At 50.8% G+C, this 21,730-nt stretch overlaps 1 protein-coding gene across 3 annotated transcripts in view; it reads left to right on the top strand.

The window, feature by feature from the left end:
* Fam178b (family with sequence similarity 178 member B) overlaps positions 1-21,730 on the top strand; it is an 84,935-nt gene that overhangs the window by 6,970 nt on the left and 56,235 nt on the right. For all 3 annotated transcript variants that reach the window (XM_071601291.1, XM_071601293.1, XM_071601292.1), the window contains 3 exons: positions 5,636-5,788; positions 13,335-13,440; positions 16,619-16,703. In XM_071601291.1, the coding sequence (XP_071457392.1) occupies positions 5,636-5,788; positions 13,335-13,440; positions 16,619-16,703 (344 nt within the window). The remainder of the gene's footprint in view (positions 1-5,635; positions 5,789-13,334; positions 13,441-16,618; positions 16,704-21,730) is intronic.

Consider the following 21,730-nt stretch of genomic DNA (forward strand, 5'->3'; position numbering starts at 1 on the left):
ACCAGGTGGGGAAGCCCAGCGAGGGCTGTGTGGTCAGCTGCCTTTCTCCAGGGTGTGGGCAGGACCCTCAGGAGCCAGGAGGGTCTTATGACCTCTGATCAGACAAAGGAGGTCACAGAATATCTCTGTGGCCAGCTGGGGCAGGGAAGATCGGTGTTTCTTTGATCCTTGGGGGATACCTTAGGGAAGAAAAATTCTAGCTTCCGTGCTCTTCCTCAGGGAGGGAGTTAAGAACTAGGAAACATGGATGAGAACTGTGGGTGGGGAGGTGCAGGAAAGTTCTGGATATGTTTTCAAGATAGAACTGAGAGAATTTGCTGACAAGCTAGATTAAGGATGTGGCAAAAGGAGGGAATCTAGAAGGGAACCCCAAGTGTTTGGCCCCAACAGCTAGAGGTTAGGAGTATCTTTAAATGGGAAGACTTAAGTGATCACAGGATAGGTTGGGGTTGGATATGAGGTCAAGAATTCACTTGGGGAATTCTAGGGGCAAGATCGGGCAGGTGGCTTGGAGCATGAGCCTGGGAGTTCTGTGTGGAGGTGGCATTTGCTACCTCGAAGCTGGATGAGAACAAGTACCCCGGGGAACGAGTACCTGAGAAGATCAGGACCCTGAGCACCTAGAGGCCATCAGCAAGAGCAGAAGAGGATGCTGTGTGGTCTGGAGGGAAACCAGCTGCCAAGTACTGGCAACCAATGGTCAAATCAGGGCGATTGAGAAATGACCATTGCATTTAGTAAAATAGTGGTCATGGTGACCTTGACAAGAGCAGCTCTGGTGGGCTGCTGGGATCATGCCTGACTGGAATAGATTCATGGAGGACAGGGGAGAGGACAGGAGAGTAAGATGGGCAGTGGCTGGAGGAAATGGGGTCAAGGTACGTTGGTAGGTTGTTTGGTTGGTTGGTTGGCTTCTTTCTTTCTTGGGGAAAATAACAGCATGTTTCTGTGCTAATGGGAATGCTGTGGGAGAGGGGGCATTAAAGTTGGGGTGGAGGGGGTCTTCAGGATCCCTGTGCCCTAGAGTAACCCCTGCCATTGGTCTTGCTGGGTGCTATCCAGGCTTCCCCCCACCCTGAGCCTGAGTGTGCTTTAGCACTGGTCCAGGCCATTATGGGCAAAGCTTTGATAAATGCTCAATGTTCTATGTCCATTTCCGAAGGGGTGTTGAGTGATATAAAATGTACATGTCCTCAGAGCCTTGCTCTTAGGATCCCCAAAGAATTCACACCATTCTTGTTGCTCAAAGGTGATTGTAAGGCTGTGCACATGCCTATAATCCCAGCAGTTTAGGAGGCTAAGGCAGAAGGATCACAAGTTCAAAGCCAACTTCAGCAACTTAGTGAGGCCCTAAGCAACTTAGCAAGACCCTGTCTCAAAATAAAATATAAGGAGTGCTGGGGATGTGGCTGCATGGTTAAGCACCACTGAGTTCAGTCCCTGGTACAAAAAAAAAAAAGATTGTGAGCAACACCATGGCTGGCCATTTGTCTTTTTTTCTCGACATTTTCTGATAATCACCTCTGCACTAGACCAAATATCAGCAGAATCTTACTGTGAAGTTTGTGGAGAGTCAATGTAACTTTGAACCTGTGATTCTCTGTAGCAGAGGCTGGACTCCGCTATTGTTGGGTGAAAGCTGCCACAGACAACAGATCGGCGCGTGGGCCTGTGCATGCTGGCGTGGCCGGCCTGGCCTCGCTTAGGAGGACCTGTTGTTACCCAGGAAGGCCCATTCTGCCTGCCACCCAGTATGCCAGCCACCGAAGGAATGGGTTTTGCAAAAGAGAAGGAGTTTATTCAGAAGGCAGTCCCAGTTTCACACATGAGGAGCCCCACTGAAGTTCACCTTCCCCAGGGGTAGGGTTTAGGGGTATTTATGGGATAGAAAAAGAGTGATCTGAGAGACTGGAGCAGTAGGACAGTGATGGGAGGCAGGGAAAGTGAACCAGCCACAGTCCATGCAGGTACCATCAGCTACCCATTTCTTCATGGGACCCATGTTCAGAAAATGGCTGCATTAGCAGCTCTGAGTGTGGAGTTTGGAGCCCTCTGATGTCAAAGGTCGCCCATCAGAAAGTCACCTGTGCAGGTGCAAGTGCAGATCCGTGGTTTCAGCTGAGTTGAGGAAGGGAGACAAAAAGCTGTCTGAAGATTTTTGAACAACTTGGGCAGCTGTGACCATTGTGACCCTGTCAGACATCATCAGTTGCAAGATCACTGGGGGCACACCACTTGGCTAAAGACCTTTCAATGAAAATAGAAGGGAGTGGCTAAAAGCAAGCACAGCGAGAGGTTGTGTCCGGGCTCCCCTGGGCTTGTCTGGATGGTGGGGAGTCTGGGAACTCATTGGGATTGGAACCATTGTCCCAGATAAGCAGGCAGAGTTTCTTGCACAGTGCAGGAGATCCAGGGCAGGGCTGCCGAGAAGTGCCCCCCTTGAATTCCAGGAGGGCAGGTGCTGGTGCTGCCTGATATCCCAGCAGATTCAGAGCTTCCCTCTCAAGAAGGCCTTGTGGTACCCCATGACCAAGGCCATCTTCTCTGTGAGCTGAGGCATGGATTGGGCTTCTGGCTTCCCACTTGCTGGATAGATAGGCTCTGAATGGAACCTCTCAAAACCTTTGTAAAATCTCTGTAGCAAGAATAACTGTTGCCATTGTTCCCTCTCTACTGACCACATCTAGGATGCTGTAAGTCAGGGCTTGGAGGTTTCACAGTTCCTCACTTTAGAAAGGGAGTTATCTGTGTAGCCAGCTTAAAGCAGGAGATACTCTTGGCTTTGAAATCCCTGCTGGTTTTCTGAGCTCGTGACGTTTTCCAGTGGTGCTTTGAGAATGCCTCTTTGACAACAGTCACTTTGAGGTGGTTGTTTTGATGTGGGTTCATTCTGATGGGACTGTTCAACCTGATGCCTAAAAAAGAAAAAAGGCAACTCAGTACAAAGCCCAGCAGCCTATTCTGTCTCTGAAGAGGCCCAGGAAGTGGTGGGGCCAGGGAACAGGCTGTGAGTCTGAAAGGGGTGCAGCTGAGGTGGGGCCAGGCCCCAGCCAGACAAGGCGATTAGGATTGCCACAATTGCCTGTCCCAGAAAGGACACCAAGATCCTGAGCATGTCTGCTCGTGGCCTGGGAATGGCCTGTGTCTGGAAGGGATGACATCCTAAATTCTTTCTTCAAGTTAAAAGACCTAAGTGTGTGCCAGGGCAGCAGGGGGTGGTGGGGCTTGGGGGGTGGATATTTAAAACACAGCATCATCCTTTATTGCCAGCTCCAGGCTGCACAGGAAATCCTCAATTAGATGTGTGATTGTCGTCTCAGAATGGCTAATAATGTGCATACATTATAGTCAACATCACAAAAATCCCTTTGGTTTTGGGGACAGGGCTGGGCCCCCTTCACAAATGAGCCCAATTCTTACAGAACTTTTAAAAATTTGCAAATTTTTCCTGACTATAAAAGCAATATAAGCTACAGTAGATACTCATAAAAGTCTGATGGCAAAGACATAAGCAAGAACTCATTTTACCACTTGCATGGCAGCTTTTTATTTTTAAGTTGTTGCTGGGGCTTTATTTTATTCATTTATATGTGGTGCTGAGAATTGAACCCAGTGCCTCACAAGTGTGAGTCAAGTGCTCTACCACTGAACCACAACCCCAGCCCTTGCATGGTGGTGTGTTGAGATGGTTTCTAAAAGCCTTCAGATCAGATCTTCCTGTCCCGTCAGTGGTCCCATTCATTGTCCCATTTCATTCTCAGCAGAGCCCTGGGATGTAGGTGGGGCCTTACCTGGGGCCACTTGGGCTGAGAGGGAAACAGGTGTTCATGGCTGGCCAGCAGGCTGCAGGCTTCGCACTCACCTCCAGTGGCAGCTGTGGGTGTCCCAGATCCTGATGAGCCCCTGAGCTGTTCCTAAATTTGCTGTCTCAGACAGCAGGCCTGGCTGGGAACCTGACTGGGCATGGACTGTCTTCTGGAGAGAAGAGGGAAAGCAGTGTTTACAGCTTATTTAGTTTTATTGTTGTTAAATGTATGTTATATTACTATAACATTAAGCAGAACTATCATATATGAAGTAAACAGAACATGTCTTCTCTCTCCTCATCCTAATCCTGTCCCCTAGGGATGACTGTTCTAGATCACAGTGGGGTATGTCTTGTGTGTCTGAGTAGATTTGTATTCTTGTATACAAACATGTAGATATTCCCCCCTTACCCATGTTTCACCTTCCATAGTGTCAGTACTTGCCCATAGTCAACTGCTCTCTGAAAATATTAACTAGAAAGTTCCAAAAATAAACAATTCAGTTTTAAGTTGCACATCATTCTAAGCAGGATGAGGAAATCTCATGATGTCCTGCTCCATCTTGCTCAGGACATGAATCATCCCCTTGTCTAATGTATCCACACTGTATACACTGCTCACCAATTAGTTAAGAATTGGATTATCTGATTGACTGTCACAGTATTGTAGTGCTTGTGTTCAAGTAACCCTAATTTTATTTAACAGCAGCCCCAAACTTCCGAGTAGTGATGCCAGCTAATCAGATATGCCAAGGAGATAGTATAAAGTGATTCCTTTAAGTGAGAGGATGAGCATTCCCAATAAGGAAAGAAAAAATTATTTTCTGTGTTGCCAAGATCTGGAATGGAAGAATGAATCTGTGCAATTAATAGTTTTGCTTTCACACTTCAAACTGCATAGATTACAGCCATGATGTGTGATAAGTGCTTATTTATGGAAAAAACAAGCTATAGCGTTCGATACTATATAAGTAAGGTTCCAGGCATCCACTGAGGGTCTGGGAGCATATTCCACAGGGGCAGAGGGTATGACCACGCACGCGCGTGCACACACACACACATATCCTGTTCTGCAGCTTGCCATTTCTACCCACCAGTGTACAGTAGTCAGGTGTCCATGCCAATCTGTCACGTAGAGATTTAGCTCACTGTTGGGAACCATCTGAAAGCCTTCCTTTTCCCATCCCCGTTTCAGAGGGTCCCCTCTTCCCTTTTCCTTCCCTGTTCATGGGCACAGCTCCGATCTACTAAATCAGACGCTTGGCAGGAATAGGCAGGCTCTGCGCTTAGCTGGAGTCAGGGGAGAATCCAGCCCTGGCAGCTGGCCTTGATGCCCTCCTGCTGTCCTGTGCTTCCACCCAGCCCCTGTGGCCCCTGGGCCACTGCTTCCTCAGCCCTCCCAGGACACTCTCCCTGGCCCTGGCTGCACCAGCCCTTCTGCCCACTCTCCCTGCTCGCACTGTGTGGGCTGTTCTGTTGTGGGTCCCTCCCCTAGCCAGTGAATACTGCGGTGAGTTTACACTTCTCTTGGTTGGCCAATGCTGATGCACCCTTCAACACCTGGCCTTGAAAACATGCAGTGAAAGTTGACCTGAGCAGAGCTCCTGGGTGGAACCGGTGCTGGCTCCCCATCCCCTGGCCCTGAAGTGGTGTTCTGATAGAGCAGGCTGGTGAGGGCTCCATGTCTACAGGTACATGGCCCTTCCTTCATCAGCAGGTGGTGCTGTCCCTCTGGTCTACAGGGGGCGCCCCTGGGCCATCCGTCCTTCCCTACATGCTTTAAGCCCAGATGTGCCTCTGACCCCTGCTCCCCTCCCCTTGCCTCTCCAGGATGCTGGTGGAGAGGTTCTCTGTGTCCCTGCAAGTCATCCCACCTGTGCATCCGGGTGAGACTGTGTTTCTGCCCAGGCGTCACCCCCTGCCCTGCATTCTGGACTCCTCACATCTAAAGCCACACAACCACCTTGAAGAACTGTTTCTCAGGTAAGTGTGTTGGTGGGGGCAAAGCCTCGCCAGGCCCCTTCCCTCTAGAGCCCAGGGATAAGGGACACCCCAAAAGAGGTCATCCAGAGCCATGTTTTGATCAATGGCTGTGTGCTCTTTTAGGGATACCAGTGACATAGTCATGCCTGTCTACTTATAAAATTTATTAATTTAGCACAAACTATAAAAAATCTTCCACTGTTGCACAAACAATCTGTGAGTGGGGCGCAGCATACAGGGCCTGGGGTTTACGGTTCAGTCAGCCCTGGGACCAGTTTCTGGGCCATCCACAGCAGGGCCCCCTTATCCTTAGTGTCACATTCTGCAGTTTCAGTTACTTGTGGTCAACTGTGGTCTGAAAATATTATATGGAAAATTCCAGAAATAAAAAGTTCATTGATTTAAGTTGTGTCCCATTGTGAACAACATGATGGAGTCTCAGGCCGTCCTGCTCTGCTCCAACTGCAGAGTGGATCCCCTCTTGCCCGGTGAATCCACACTGTGTTCCAGTTGCCCATGAGTGTCCTTGTAACTATCCCTGTCATCAGAGCTGCTGTTGCAGGGTCTCAGTGAGTTCAGGTGACCTCTGCTTCACAAGAGCAGCAATGCTGGGAGTTCAAACGAGCCCCGGGAACAGAGAAGCACTTCCTTTAAGTGAAAAGGTGAGAGTTCTTGATTTAAGGGAAGAAAAAAGTGATATGCTGTGGGTGCTGCGAGCAGAGGTAAACCAGACCTCCAGTCCAGGGAGCCAGGAAGCAGAACTCTGCTAGCTTTGCCATCACACCTCTACTTACAAAAATTTGGGCCATAGTGTGTGCTAAATGTTTAGTGAAGTTGGAAAAGGTACTAAATTGTAGGGTTTGGTACTATCTACCATTTTGGGCTTCCATTGGGGATCTTAGAACATGCCCCCCACAGGGAATGAGGGAGCACTGTATTTGCTGGAGACGTGGCACCTCCTTGGTCTGTGGGATGCCAACACAGAAATTTTTCCCTAGCCACGGGCACACCTGATAACAGGAGGAAGCTGTCTTGTTCCTCTCCTTTTGGGGAGTAAATGTATCCCTATTACACATAACCACCTACTAGATTGCTTTTTAAGAGGATTTTTAAATGATTTACCACAATAATGTTCAACACTTAGAGTTGTAAGAAAGAAAAAGTCCACGGGATTCAATGCAATTGTAGTTTTCCAGGTACCCTGCTGGGTTGGACGACAAGGGAATGTAAAAAGGGCCACCATTGGCCACCTGTAAGGAGCACAGAAGTTGGACTGCTTCTGTGGTCTCTTAGGCCACATTAAGACTTAAACATAGGAATCTTACTCTCTTTTCCAGCCATGCAGGGCTTTCTTATGAATGTTAGTTCATTTTCCATTACAATAACTAAATACCTGAGGCTGGGTACTTATAAAGAAAAAAGCTCATAGTGGAGGCTGAAAGTCCAAACAGCATAGCAATAGTAGTGGTGAGAGCCCATAGTTGCATCATCTCATGGCAGATGGCACTGCATGGTAGGAGTCTGTGAGAGGGAGGGATCTCAGGCCCAGACTGGAAGCCAAAGAAAAAGTTCAGGGAAGGATCCACTAATGACCACTTGAGGCTCCACCTCTGAAACATCCCTACACCTCCTATCATCTCCATGTTGGGGACCAAGCTTCTAAAACTCGACCCTCTAGCATACACACTCACTGTGCTAATCACGGCATTAGGTTTATTTCATTAATTCTGAGTTCATCATATTTTGTAACATAAAGATTATTCTTAATATTTTGATTTTTCCTTTAAAAGTTTTTTTTTAATTTTTCTTAATGTTATTGTATTTTTTATACCTTTATTTTATTTATTTATTTTTACGTGGTGCTGAGAATTGAACCCAGTGCTTCATACATGCCAGGCAAGCACTTTACCACTGAGCCACAACTGCAGCCCCTCCTTTAAAAGTTTTTATCGTAGAAAATTGCAAACATATAAAAGTAGAGTGAACAGTGGCATTCACCTGTAATCCTAGCTACTTGGGAAAGTAAGGCAGGAGCATTGCAAGTTTGAAGTCAGACTAGGCAACTTAGACCCTGTCTCAAAATTTTTAAATTTTTTTTTTAAAGAACTGGGGATATAGCTCAGTGGTAGAACCCTTGCCTAGTGAGGTCCTGGGTTCTATAAAATAAAATTTTATAAGGAAAATAAGAGTAGAGTAGTGAAGAACATAACCTATCTCCATGTATCCGTCTGTCAATTCAGCACGGATCAGCTCAAAGCCAGTCTTTTTCCTTTCTGCTCCACCCAACAACACCATTCCCCCAGGATTACTTTCTAGGAAAATCTCAGACACACATAATTTAATCTGTAAATATTTCAGATTATGTCTCTAGAATATAGCACTCTACTTTTAGACGTAATTTTAATACTACTATTGCACCTAAAAATAGTAATTTCTTATCATTCGTATCAGTCAGTATTAAGATGTCAGGTGTCTTGCCAGGTGAAGTGATGCAAGTGTGTAATCCCAGCTGCTCGGGAGGCTGAGGCAGGAGGATAGCAAGTTCTAAGCCAGCCTCAGCAAATCTGTGAGGCCCTAAACAACTTAGTGAGACCCTATCTCAAAATAAAAAAGGGCTGGAGATGTAGCTCAGTAGTTAAGTGCCCCAAGTTCAATCCCTGGTACAAAAAAAAAAATTGTTTTTCAGTTGTCTTTTTTTTTTAATATATTTACTTTATTTATTTTTATGTGGTGCTAAAGACTGAACCCAGTACCTCACGTGTGAGGGGCAAACACTCTACCACTGAGCTTTAACCCCAGCGCCTTCAGTTGTCTTTTTTTTTTTAATATTTTAATGTTTATTTTTCAGTTTTCAGTGGACACAACATCTTTATTTTATTTTTTATGTGGTGCTGAGGATTGAACCCAGCTCCCCGTGCATGCCAGGCAAGCGGGATACCGCTTGAGCCACATCCCCAGCCCCCTTCAGTTGTCTTATCAATGATTTTATGTAGCATCTGAGCTGGCCCAGGCACTGCAGCAAACAGTGTAGTGCCGCTTTGCCCTGGTACCTGGACACCTTAACCATTTTCCTGGCTTTTGGACACACACATTATAAGCCACATGATGGGCATATTCTTTCACAGAAGCACTTGCCTGAAGGTCTAGAGTGTTGCTGGCAGCTGTGTGAGATTATTGGGTGTGCAAGAGCATTGGTCAGGGTTCACATTACGATCTGGAAAAAGGACCTAACAGAACTGATAAAAAAAAAAAAAAAAAAAAAAACTGAAGGAAAAAGAAGAAGGAAGGGTAGTGGAGTTGGAGAAAGAAGAGATACAGACTCTAGGGCAGCGGAGAGAGGGAGGCTCCCTCCCTGCCTCAGCCCCGGCTGTGCCCACAGCAGGTCTCCCGTCCTGGACTGGCTGGTGGACAGAAGTGTTGACAGATGAGCCCCATATGGAGTGGTGACCCACGATCAGCCAGTGCTGCCAAACAGGGCCAGGTGGCCTCCCAGCTTCCCTCCTCCCTCAGATATGCTAATGAGCCTCCAATCCTGTGGCTTTGGGAATCTGCACAGGGCTTCCTGGAGGAATGCCCTGCCCGCTGTGTGACACTGGGATGTGACATTGTCGGTGGCTCCCGTGGGGCAGTGGGCAAGGGCCACTTCCTGGAGGTCACCATTTAGCCTTGGGTCATCTTTCATTTCCTATTTATGCCAAAGACTTCAAGTTCAGACACAGAATGGGAAAGGTCCTAGTGACCAACAGGACCCTCTCATATTCAGCCAGAGGGTACCAGGTCTTGCAGTGCAGAGAGTTCACACTTTGTGAGCTGGCAGGAGATTTTATTTTCCTAGTTAAACGCCTCTGCCTTTTCCAAACTTTCTACAATGAAGGTATAATTTTTATCATTGGAGGGAGAGAAAGTGTTATTTTTTTAAAATCACCTCTTGAAATAGATTCACTTCTCTTTACCCTTCTGTGAAGGGAGAAATATCTTTCTTTTCTCTGAACGAAGTGGGAAATGCCAGCACAGATCAAGCAAGCTGTTCACCTTGGGTCACAGAGCAGGTGCAGGTGGGCTGGGCAGCAGAGTGCAAGAGACCTCCCTGACTGTGGCCTGCACAGGTTTGTGTGGCTGAATGTGTGACCTTGGGTCACTCCCTGGAACCAAAGTAACATGTCCTAATGACAGCAGTTGGTGTCAGCCAATTCCAGGAGCTGAAGTTTTTCCTCCTTCCTTGAGAGCAATTCAAAAGCAAATCAGATTCTCCCTAGTGCAGAGCATCAGAGCAGACATGAGCTCCACAGAAAGGGAGAGGTGGCCTGCCTAGCTGGCTTGCTCACAGGCTTTCCTTAGAGTCCACACATGTCCTCTGGGCACATCTGCCACTACTGGCATGAGGGTGGGCATGGGGCAGGGTGTTCCTGTGGGAAGACTTCAGCAGGCAGGAAGAAGCAGCAGGAGGGTGAGTCCAGTCTCCTCACCTCGGTGGCACTGCATGTACCTGCACCTTCCCGAGGCCCAGCAGCCCTGGTTCCTGTTCAGATTCGAGCACCTCCTCCTCCTGGAGGGGGCCACCAGGGTTGGAGCTGTGAGTAGCGATCCACCAGCTGTGGGCTGTGGACAGGACTCAGTCCTGCTGGCTGCAAATGCCCCTTGTTATGAATAAAGCAAGCTGGGCCGGTGTTGGGAGCCCTGGGCTTCTGACCAGGTAGCTCTCTTAGCTTTAAACAGAGGAAAGAAAGAAACAGAAGAGGGGTGCAGGAGAAGGCCGGCCCTGTTGTTCTTTGTATTCTGCTTAGGCATTTACTTAAACTTTCTTTTGAAAACCTGGCGAGCGCCCAGAAACCAATACTGTATAAATAACTGCCCTTGGTGTTTATCCTCCTGCCATCACTTGGGATTCGTGAGGCATTTGGAGACTGCCCACTGGGACTGGTGCCCATAAAATAGGCAAGGAGGTAGAAGCTGGAATAATCTTCCCTTGGACATTATCAGGATCATAAATTCCAAGGAGACCCAGGCTCTGCTCCAACAGCTTGGTGTGCAGAACCAGGCTGGTCCCCCACTTGGTCCATGCTCGTCCTGAGGGCCTCCCCTTTGGGCCAATTTTCTCCCCTTTTTTCCTTCTGTTCCAGCAGGCGGTGATGGGGAGAGACACCTGCCTTCTGTCATTGCCATCATGGCTAGGGATTAGCAGTGCCCTGGCTATGGCTGGACACACAGCTGAGGCCCTCGTGGGAACCTCCCTTCACTGGGACCCTCTGGGGTGACAGCTGGGGCTTCACACTCAGCTGGGCCTGCATGCCATCTGCTGTCCCTCCCCTTCTCCGCCAGGGTCCTTTGGCATTCTCAGGATAACTTTTGACCTCATCAGTGTTGGCAGAGGCACCCACAGGCCCCCAGCATCAGCATTTTTGTTGTGGAGATATGACACTGGCTTTCTCAAATCTGACAACTCCTGATTCTGTCACCCAAGATTCTTGAGATTCTGCTGTAGACACCTCCCACCTCTTCCCTTTTCCTCATCTCCCTGCTTGGATGCTGGCCTGGGGGGCCCCTTCTTCCTGCCCCAGACGCAGGGCAGTGTGCACACAGGGTCAAGCCCAAGGTTACTTGTGCTGTGAAGGACTCCCTCCCTGGCCGGGTGCAGGGCTGTCTGGGTGGGCAGCACTCCCCTTGTGCTGAACAGGTGCCCCACTTGACTCTGGGGTCCAGCCTGTGTCTCATCTCGCTCCTCGTGATCTCGTGTACTTCTGGACCCAGAATTCCTTGAAAGCCATTTGTTCCAAGGCAGAGCCAGAATGTGCCTTTCCTGGCTGTCTAGTTTCTTATCTCACAGATGAAACCAAGCTCAACAGCAGTGAACTCAAAAGATCTGTCATTTCTCTGGCAGAAACTGCTCTGCAAGGCCTGTGTAGCAGAAGGAAGACTTTGCGACCCAAGAGATCACTCCCTCAGTGCAACAGTTGGAAATGTGTGGCCCAAACCAGCAGGGACTTGTACTGTTGGCTCCCTCTCCAAGAAACTGGCAGGGTACCCCCAGCCCACAGCAGGATACCAGAGCCAGAGTCTCCTCAAAGTTCTCCTCAAAGTGCCTCAATGTGTGGCCTCCGGCAGGGTTCTGCCAACATGCAGGTCCCTACAGACACCCCTCAGTATCATCTGCACTCAGGCTGTAGGGCCTGTGCTTATGCCGTACACTTTGGGGTCAGCTGGCCAAAGCACCCCTGTGACTGGGCACGTGGGGTAGCACAGAGCGTGCCCCAGCAGCCCTGGGTGCGCACGTGTTTGGGAGCCCTGAACTTCACGGCCACAGGAACAAAGCCTCTTTCTCCTCTGAACTTAAATGACTTTGAAAAAAAAACATACAATTTGTAAATTGCCTGGACATCCTCAGGGAGACAGCATCTTGGCTCTGAGGGGAATCTTGGCTTTGGAGTGTTCTGTTCCTGGCAGATGAAAGCGTGACGTCCTTTTCCAAAGGGGTGGGGGCTGAGCGAGGATGGTTCTATCTCGGGTCATGACATTAAATGCTATCTGAGTGTGCCTGCGTGGATCTGGCCACCAAAAAGAACAAACATAAAATCACTTTCTTGTTTTCCTGGAATCCACGTAGTCGTTGGGGGCATTATCTAGAAAGACAAAGTAATGGAGCAAGTATATAGCGAGTGGGAGCTCCTGCCCCGACCTGGCCTGCCTAGGGGTGACCAGGAGTTTGGGGAATGCACCAGAGTGCGGCCAGCCCCTCTAAATTGACCTCCAAAGCATCTGCCACCAGAGGACCTCTGGCCACATCTGCCCACTCAGTGGAGACCAGAATCCTGTAGGTCAAGGTGATTTTCCAGGGCTCCTCTCCACATCAGCAATCTGGCTCTGAGGACTCCAGTTAAAGGGAGGGGCCTGGTGGGAAGGCACTGAACGTACTGGCAGGTCACGCCCTGATCCAGGGACAGGGAGTTTCTAAAGAATCCTCTGGGGAACCCTCACTTGGTATTTCCTTCCCAGAATTTCCCCATTCTGGGCCCCTCTCTGTTATTTTCCCATCCTCTCAGGTGTCCCCTTTGTGTTGGAAAAAAAAATACAAGATGGGGAGGAAATGCTCTGTGTAACTGGACCCGGAGGCCTGTGGGTAATCCTGCCTGCCCCCTGCAGCCCTGAGCCACAGGTGGAGAAGCCTGACTCCTCCGTTCTTGCCTCACCTCACCAAGATCCTTTCCCCACCCCTGGTAAATGCCTCAGTTTTCCCCTCCATCAAATGGAAAGGTTGGACTGTACTGCCCACTCCTGTGTTTAAAACAGTGAGGTGTATCCTTGGAAAACACTGGAGAAAGGCAAGTCGTTCTGATGATGGCGGTTGGGGGGTGGGGGCGAGGTGGTTTTCCAGACAGCACCTCGTGTCATGGACTCTAAAGCATGTGTCCCTGGTGTTCCAGCATGCCTCATGGCGTCCCAGCAAAGCTGGGACCAGAGTCTCCAAGACAGGTGCCCCTCAAGCCTCTGCTGCAGGAGTCTGCTGGGCCTGCATGGAGCCTCCCCTGACCTCGCCCCTCCGTCTCCACAGCTCCCCAGTGGCACAACAGCTCTCCTTCCTGCACAATGGCCTCCTGAGCAACCTGTACCTGCACACCTCTGACTGCCCGGTGCCTCTGCTCCAGTGGCTGTTCCAGGTGAGTAACACAGACGTGCCACCAGGTGGCAGGAGCGCGGCAGCCTCGTGGCCCACAGGCCAGCAGGCAGGAAGGACCAGCCACTTCAATTCGCCTTGCCGCGAGTGCTATGAGGCTGGTCCTGTCCAAGAAGAGGGAAGAAGGTGATGGGCACGAGTCCTCACCTCACCTCACCCAACGTGACAATGCCAGGTTTGGGCCATGCAGGGACCCACCTGTCATGCAGAGCTGGCAACCTCCTGGGCTCCATACTGTCAGAGTGTGTGCCTCTCAGGGTGTCGTCTTTGCCACCAACCCTGCAGCACCTTTTGAATTCTGAGCCGAGGGTCCTTGAGGGAGGGGGCGTTGAGTGTCTGCGTATCCCACAGTGCAGTAGTAGGTGGCTGGGAAAGCCAGGAGCAGCTGCTGCCCCTGCTCCAATTCCTCCCTCCTGCTGGCTGCTGGGAGGTGTGGCCTCAGGGGAGCATGCATTCTGCCAGGGGCTTGGGACCTTCTCCCTGAGGGTCAGGGAGAAGCAGTAGAGCAACCTGGAGCCAACCCGGATCTGAATGCAGGGCATGAGGATGCTGCCTGGCCTTAGGCCCCGCCCACAGCTGTCCCTGTCTGGGGATGGGCAGGTCACAAGTTCCAGCTGGTCCCAGTACTGCCAGTTGGAGCCTGGAGCCCAGCTGTAAATCAGAGCCACCATGAGGGTGGATTATTCAAGGAACGCCTCAGCCCGGTCAGCCTGGCCACCTTCCAGAAAGAGCTCTCGCTGCTGCTCTGGGGTCCTGCATGGTGCTCCTCCCTGCCTCCGAGGAGAAGGGTGCCAGCTCCTGGGGCCCTTGTGTGTGGCTGTTGCCCTCATCCCTAACCCAGGCCTGGGGGGATGGCGGATGAAGGGGAAGGAACAGTGTGGTCATTATTCTCTGACCCCGTCTGCGCAGCTTCTCTCTGCTCCTTGCACAGTATGTGACAGAGTGACAATTGGGCATTGGGAGACACAAAGAGACCCTCTAAGGCAGCACCCACAGAGGGTCCCTGTGTGGCCCCGACACCCTGTGGAGCACCCTCCCACAAGGCTCAGTCCTCACAAGGCTCTGAGCCCCCAGCCTCTGCCGGCCAGCTGGATGGAAGAGCCCTCCCTGCCTCTTCTCCTACCTCTGCTAGGCCAGGGTGGGGGCGTGTCGAGGACTCAGCCCTGTGGCCAACAGCTGAAGTGCAGGCTCTGGCACTGCCTTACGGGTGTCCCCTTGGTTGAATCACCTGGCATCAGCTCTGTGCATACACTGAGCCTATAGTCCCGTGTGGGGGTTAAATGAGTAAGTCCTACAGACCACCCTGCCCTGTGGACCCCCATGCTCTGCTTAGGGCCTGGGCGTCATCCACAAGAAGAAACCAAAGCCTCGTGTCTCCTCTGGACTGAAGCCCATCAGTGAGGGGCACACAGGACCTGGGAGCCTTCTGGGGGCACTCGGTACCTCCACACTCGTGCACTTTAGGAAAGGTTTCATCTGGGAGGGGCAGAGAACCCTGGGGGTTCCTTACAGAGATACAGGGGTAGTGGAATCCCAGGTCAGGGATGTGCTGGACCTCAGGAGGAGCTAGAGCCAGGGTCAGGGAAGGGCAGGATCCTAGGTCACTTTCTTCTCCTCCAGTTCCATGGCCAAGTAAGGCCAGGTCCTGTTCCCAAATTGGAATCCCCAGGAAGGAGAGTGTGCTTGGCCTAGGAGAAGCCAAGTGGCCTGTCCCTTCATAGGCAGTTGGATGAGTACAGTGGCAGCAGGGCTGGACTCGTGTGTATGTGAGCTCCATTCTGAGAACTAGGGGCTGGGATGGTCAGCTACTTCCTCTGTGCATTCAACTGCTTCCTGAGGACATCCTGAGTTCTCACGAGGACTCAGTCCTGTGCCTACCTCTTCCCCTTCCCAGGGCCTTCTGTTGGTGTCCTGTGGGCCCTCGTCACCAGGCTTTGGCCCCAGTGCTCTTGACCTCCATGGGCTCATCCCTGGGCCTCATGTGCATCTGCCAGCAGGCCTTCCAGGGAGTGGACAGAAGTAGGTAGCATTCACCCTTGGCAAGTTTATATTCTTATTGGGAGATGTTAAAACATTCAGTTCTGAAATAGTGAAAAGAAGGAAGGAAAGGAGGACGGCCGAGGCCAAGGCTCTGTGGCCGAGTTTCTGCAGGCTTTTTGGGCAGCTCTCCTGGGAACCCTACTGTGAGGGGGTACAGTGGCAGGCTGGCAGAGTGCTGAGCAGCAGGCAGTGAACTGCAGGAGAGATGCCTGACAGTCATAGTCCAAGGCTGCCTGAGACTAATGGCCATTTAGAGTTGTCCCAGTGGAGGCCAGGGGCCCAGCACTGGCCAGTTAGCAGATGCAGGCTGCCCTTGGAGAGGGGCGTGATCTTGGGTCAGGCACGTCCTCCAGAGTCACTGCCAGAGGACCTCAGCTCAGGGTCCTCTGGTCCTTGTGGGAACAGGAGTCTCAGTTCCCAGAGGGGAGCACCCACAGTGCCTGCCACAGCACTGAGCAGCCCTATGCAGGAGCCCAACCAGCCGAGGCCTGGCCTTGTCCCTGTGTCCCCAGACTGGATGGCACTCCATTGCTCATCTCCATGTCACACTCTCTCCATGGCCTAAATCCCTAGCACATGGCTCTTGGGCTCAAGGGGCATTCAAAAAAGGACCCCAGTGAGTTTGAGTTAGGGGGGCAACTACCCTTAGTTGTTCGAAGATCTGTGCCCAGTGCCCAGGACCAAGCCAGATAAGTTAAAGTGCTGACCTGGACATGATTTGAAGTCACAGCAGGGCCAACGCTGTCATTAGACAGCTGACTGTGGCCAGTGCTTACAAGCCCTTTCTCTTCCCTTCCACTGGCTCCTGCCTTAGAGGGGACATGGCTGTGACTGCAGGGAATGAGGGCAAAAAGACCAAGACCCCACACAGGTCATGTGGAAGGAGATTTCAGGTCACATGCATGTACCCCTGGGCCTCAGTCCTCGCATTCCTGCTTACTAGCCGCGTACCCTAGAGAAGCTGTTGATGTCTCTGAGAGTGATTTCCTCGTCTGTAAAGTGGCAATGACGACAGTATCCTCTACCACTTAAACTTGTGAGGACTAAGTGGCATTATTTAATATGAAGAACAGACTTTTGCTGCAGTTACTCCACAGGAATAACCTTTTTTCTTTCCCTAGCTGCTAACATGGCCTCCAGAAACTTCTTCAAGAGCCTTCGACCTCCTGTGGGATCTCAGTGTGGATGGGCTCTTCTGTCAGTCCGGTCAGTACTGGGATGCAGGGCGGAGCAGAGTAGCTGAGCTCTCAGGCTTGTGTAACACATGACTTTAGGTGTCCCTGAAGCCCAGTGGTGGGGACATTGCGTCACCCAAGGTGGAGACATCAGGCTCTTTGGCTCTGGCTCCAGCACTAGTAAAAAGCTGAGTTGACAGGCTTTTGGCACCTTGATCTGGTTTCAGATCCAGGTCACTATGGAAATCCAGGCTGACCTCACAGGCCCTGGGGGTCCTACAGCAGTCCAGGAAGCTGGGCTCAGACCAGGCAGGCCCCAGGTCTAAGGGGACACCTTACCTCCAAGGTCTTGCAAGGGTCCAAGTTTGCCTTGGAGGGTTCCAGGAGCATTGCCTCAAATCAGGGTGACCCCTGGGGCGGGGGCGACCAAGGCGAGTGCCCCAAAGTGCCCCTCCACAGCCCTCCTCCACTGATAGGACGTTCCTAGAGCCCTGGATTTCTCCAGGCTGCAGTGAGAGCCTCGGTTTGTGCCTCGATGGTGGCATTTGGGGGCGTATTTAGTTCAGAGTCCACAGAAACAGTGTCTTTGCTCCCTTCCCAGCTTGTCTGCCGTTGGTACCTGAACTTAGACACTTTGGCACCAAAAAATATTAAGTAACCAGTTGAAAGTTGCTTAAAGCAGATGGTGAGAGGGATTCACGGGTGCCCAGACCCTGCCTTTGCCCAGCCATAATCACCCACCTGCCTGCCAAAGCACGACCGTGCACGGCGTCTCAGGCCAAGATTGCAGCCTGGCACACTGTCAGCCCCAGCCCTGTGAGAGGTCTGTATTGTGCTTCTCTGCGTTAGGAGGTGGCTGAGCTGGGGGCCATCTGTCAATTGGAGCATTTCAGCCGCCTCCGCCCCTCCCCCAGGGAAGCCTGACTGAAGTCTTCTGAAGAGCAGCAGTCTTCACCCTTTCCCTTTTCCTAACCTCTGCCCCTGCAGCCTGGGCTGCCCTTTGGGGCCCTGGGGCCGCCTCTGCGGCATGCCTGCCCTTTCAGGAACAGAGGCCTCCCTGTCCTGGCCCTCTCCCTGCAGAGGCAAGTGTCTCTTCCACAGAGGCGGGGACATCCCACTCTCCGTTGCCTCTTGTCCCATTTTCCCTGATTCACCCTCTGTCAGGAGCCGCCAGAAAGCAGCTCTTGAGCCCCTGTTCAGCTCACCCCTGCTCCTCCAACTCCAGAGCATTTCCTGTGGATATCACCTAAGAGCCGGATCTGGATTCTCTTCCCTTGCCCAATAGGATAAAGATTGGCCTAGAGAATTCCATGCCTAAGATTAGGATCATCAACAATTCAGGGCAAGTAGAGGCAGGGTCCACGGAATAACTCAGGTAGGGACCCGAGCAGAGATTTGCAGACTGATGGATATTCACTGCAGCATTGTTCACGAGAACCGAAAGGTGGAAGCAACCCACATGTCCATCAATGGGGGAACGGATAAAGCAAATACAGTATATGTGTGTACTGGAATATTATTCAACCTTTAAAAGGAAGAATATTCTGTCACATGCTACAGTGTGGATGAGCCTTGAAAACCTTGTGCTAACTGAAATAAGCCATTCTTAAAAGGCCAAGTGCCTCTTCCTCTTACTCCACTCACATGAGGTCCCTGGAGCCGTCAAATTCTAGAGACAGGATGTGAAATGGAGGCTGCCTGGGGCCAAAAGAGGGAGATGGGAATTGTTAAGTAGATGCAGAACTCCAGTTGGGAAGATGATCGTGATGGCTTCCTGCCAGCGTCAGTGTCCCAAACCCTGTCACACCACATGCTTAGAAATGGTGGAGGTACCGTCAGCCGTAGGGCTCGAAACCAGGATCTTGCCCATGCTAAGCACACGGCCCTCCTCTGAGAGGCAGCTCCAGCCCAGGGAGCATCTCTAAGGGGTGGTTAGGTCCAGGATGGGTGCAGGGGAAAGTCCTGCTCCTCAGGACTTGCCCACAGCGGGGTGTCTGCGGGGCTGCCTCTCCCTCTACTGTACTGTGTGTGGGAGCATGCGCACGTGTGTGTCTTCAAGTCAGCCTGACTTTTCTCATGTAAAATTCTCTCCTTGTCTGTGGTTTGTCACGGCTGTCATGGGAGACTCTTATGCAAGCGCTTATGTCTCAACCTATTTCCTGAGTCAGGGAGAGCTGATGGGCGCAGGATAGACCTGGGACCAACCTTCAGAGCAGTTACTGTCGGGGATCTGCTGCAGTGCCAGGCTGAGGGCCTGGGTGTCCCGTGGTGCAGTAGTGCAAGGGGTGGTGTGGGGACCAGGTTCCTGGTTGAGAAGTGGCCCGCTTCACTGGTGCTGAGGTCTGGGTGAGTCAGAGAACGAGCGTTCCAGGTGCTGTTCCTCACAGCCATTTATTCGGCAGAGGTGCGCTGAGGGTCTCCTGTGTGCGGGCACCTTGCTGGACGCAGAGGGAGATCAAGGAGTGAAGGAGACATGACTACTGTCCTGGGACAGCACGGTCCAGTGGGATGGCATGAAACAAGCTACTCAGGAGGGTGGGCACGTGACTTCCAGCTGGTGGGGTTGGTGCGTGGAGTGGCAGGAATCAGGACATGCCTTGTAGAAGAGGGGTGCCAGAGCTGTGGCTGGAGAGACACAGGAGGTAGGGATGGTAAACCCGCTTGCCTGCGGGAGTGCAAAGGCAAGAGAGCTCTTCCATGTCAAAAGAGGCTGTCTGCACCGGTATTGGTACAGATGAGTGTGGATCAGGCATCACCAGATCTTTCCGTTTTCAAGAGAAGTTATGTTTTAGTGAGGATCTGTTTTGCCTCTCAGTAACAAACTCCTGATGAAGGTAGTGCTTATCACACATGATAGTAGGTGGGGGTGGGGTCCATGATGTGTTCAACAGATCCATAGCATCAGGCTCAGGCCTATGTGTCCACCCCTTCCACCACTTCCCCTCAGGGCTGCAAAATAGCTGCCATGGCCCCAAGCATCATTTTGTTCCTGAGACAACAGTATTCAAGGTAGAAATGAGGTTATCATTTTGCATACCTTTTTCTTTTTATCAGGACATTCTTTCCATTTTGTTTCATTAGCTTGTGACAGAACTGGGTCACAAGCTTTAAAAGATATTTCCCATATTTTCCAACTGTTGATGCATTTGAATATCCTGGCTCTATCTGAAGAATTTTCATCCTCAGGAATCCTGCCCCTCCAGGGCAGAACCCAAGGAACTCGATTTTCCAGCCTCCTTTCGGATATATGAAGGTTTAGCTTTTGAATTAATCCCCGAACAGTACAATGTAGCAGTTACATACATGGCATGACATTGTGTTAGATGTTGTAAGTAATTTGCAGATGATTTAAGGAATACTGGAGAATGTGCTTAGTTTATATACAAATACTATGCCATCTTACATAAAGATTTGAGCATTCTTAGACCTGCAGAAAGTACTAGAATCAGTTCCCCTAGACAGAAAGGGGTAGTTATATTTTCTTGAGCATCTCAAACATAGTTATAACAGCTCCTTCACATCCTTTGTCCGTCATTCTAATGTCCGGTGGTGGTGGTTGTTTTTGGTACTGGGGATTGAACCCAGAGGTGCTCTACCAATGAGCTACATTCCCAGTCCCTTTTTATTTATTTTGAGGCAGGCACTTCCTGTGTTGCTGATGCTGGCCTTGAATTTGTAATCCTTCTGCCTCAGCCTCCCAAATAGCTGGAATTACCGGAGTGTACCACCACACCTAGCAACATTTAGGTCACTTAAATCATCAGGTGGAAAACTCAGAATAAAAGTAAACCTTTCTTTAGAATGACTAAAGAAATCATCCCAAATCCTGGACTCTGAGATCTTTCTCCTAGATCTCTTCAGGTACTTTCCAGAAATGCTCATGTAGAAATGCTTCCAGATTGCAACTTGTCTTCCCTACCTACCCTAGAGTACTCACTGGGGCCCGTGCAAGTGAGGGGCCTAAGCCTTGGCTTAATTAGCTTTATGGTAAACTGGCCACTGGTATGTAATAAACCTGATTTCTGCTGAAATGGTCAGGGCCTGTTTCTGTTGCTTGTGGCTCAGAGCTTGGACTTCTGCAGTAGTCACTCTTATCCCAATCTCTGTGGAAGCAGATGGAATGGCTCTTCAACTGGGGTGGACTCACTCTCCTCGCCCTGAGCAGACGCCGGCACAAAACTGGGGTTCCCATGCAGGGAAGGAGTGCATATGGCTCTTGGACCAGCAGCCCGCAGAATATGCCACAGCTAAATACAGATGTTGATGTGAAATCTCCTCTTAGAACTAGATGACTTAAAGAGAAGAGAAGCAGGAGGAGGGGGCTTCCTCACAAGGGCAGAGTGGGGCAGGGTGGAGCAGAGGGAGCGCCCAGTGAACCTGTGCTCCAGATGAGCAAGGTCCTACCAAACACCACCACCAAACAAACTAGCTGAAAGATCTCCGGAGAGAACACAGGGGCCACTGAGGCACAGGGAAGCTTTAATAATATTTGACGAGACCAGAGTGGAATTGTGGGGGTTCCCCCCCCCCCACGTACTACACAGTTAATCCTTTTATAGTGCGTAATTTTGTGGTTCTTAGTACATTCACAGAGTTCAACTGTCACTACTGTCTAATTCCAGAACATTCTCATGACCCCCCCAAAGTAACTCGTTCCCATCAGCAGCCCCTGCCCATGATTCCCTTCTTCCCCAGCTCCTGGCAGCCTTGGTCCACCTTCTGTCTCTGTGGATTTGCCTCTTCTGGATATTTCCCATAGAGGGAATCTTGGAGTGTGCACTTTTGGTATCCTGCCCCTTTCCCAACCAGGTGTGTTCAAGGTCCATGCAGGTCCCAGCACTCCATTCCTCTCCGGGCTGACTATGGTTCCATTGCACAGGTGACCACATTGTGCGGATCTGCTCAACAGATGACAGACACGTGGGGTGTTTCCCCTTTTGGTGATTGTGAGTTTATGAGCACCTGCATGCAGGTGTTTGGGCATATGGTTTCAATTTGGTCCAGTCTAGTCTCAGGAGAAGAATTGTGGGATCACATAGTAGCTCATCGTTTAACCTT

The sequence above is a fragment of the Marmota flaviventris genome, chromosome 14 (genome assembly GCF_047511675.1).
Source record: "Marmota flaviventris isolate mMarFla1 chromosome 14, mMarFla1.hap1, whole genome shotgun sequence".
In the NCBI taxonomy this organism is placed as follows: Eukaryota; Metazoa; Chordata; class Mammalia; order Rodentia; family Sciuridae; genus Marmota; species Marmota flaviventris.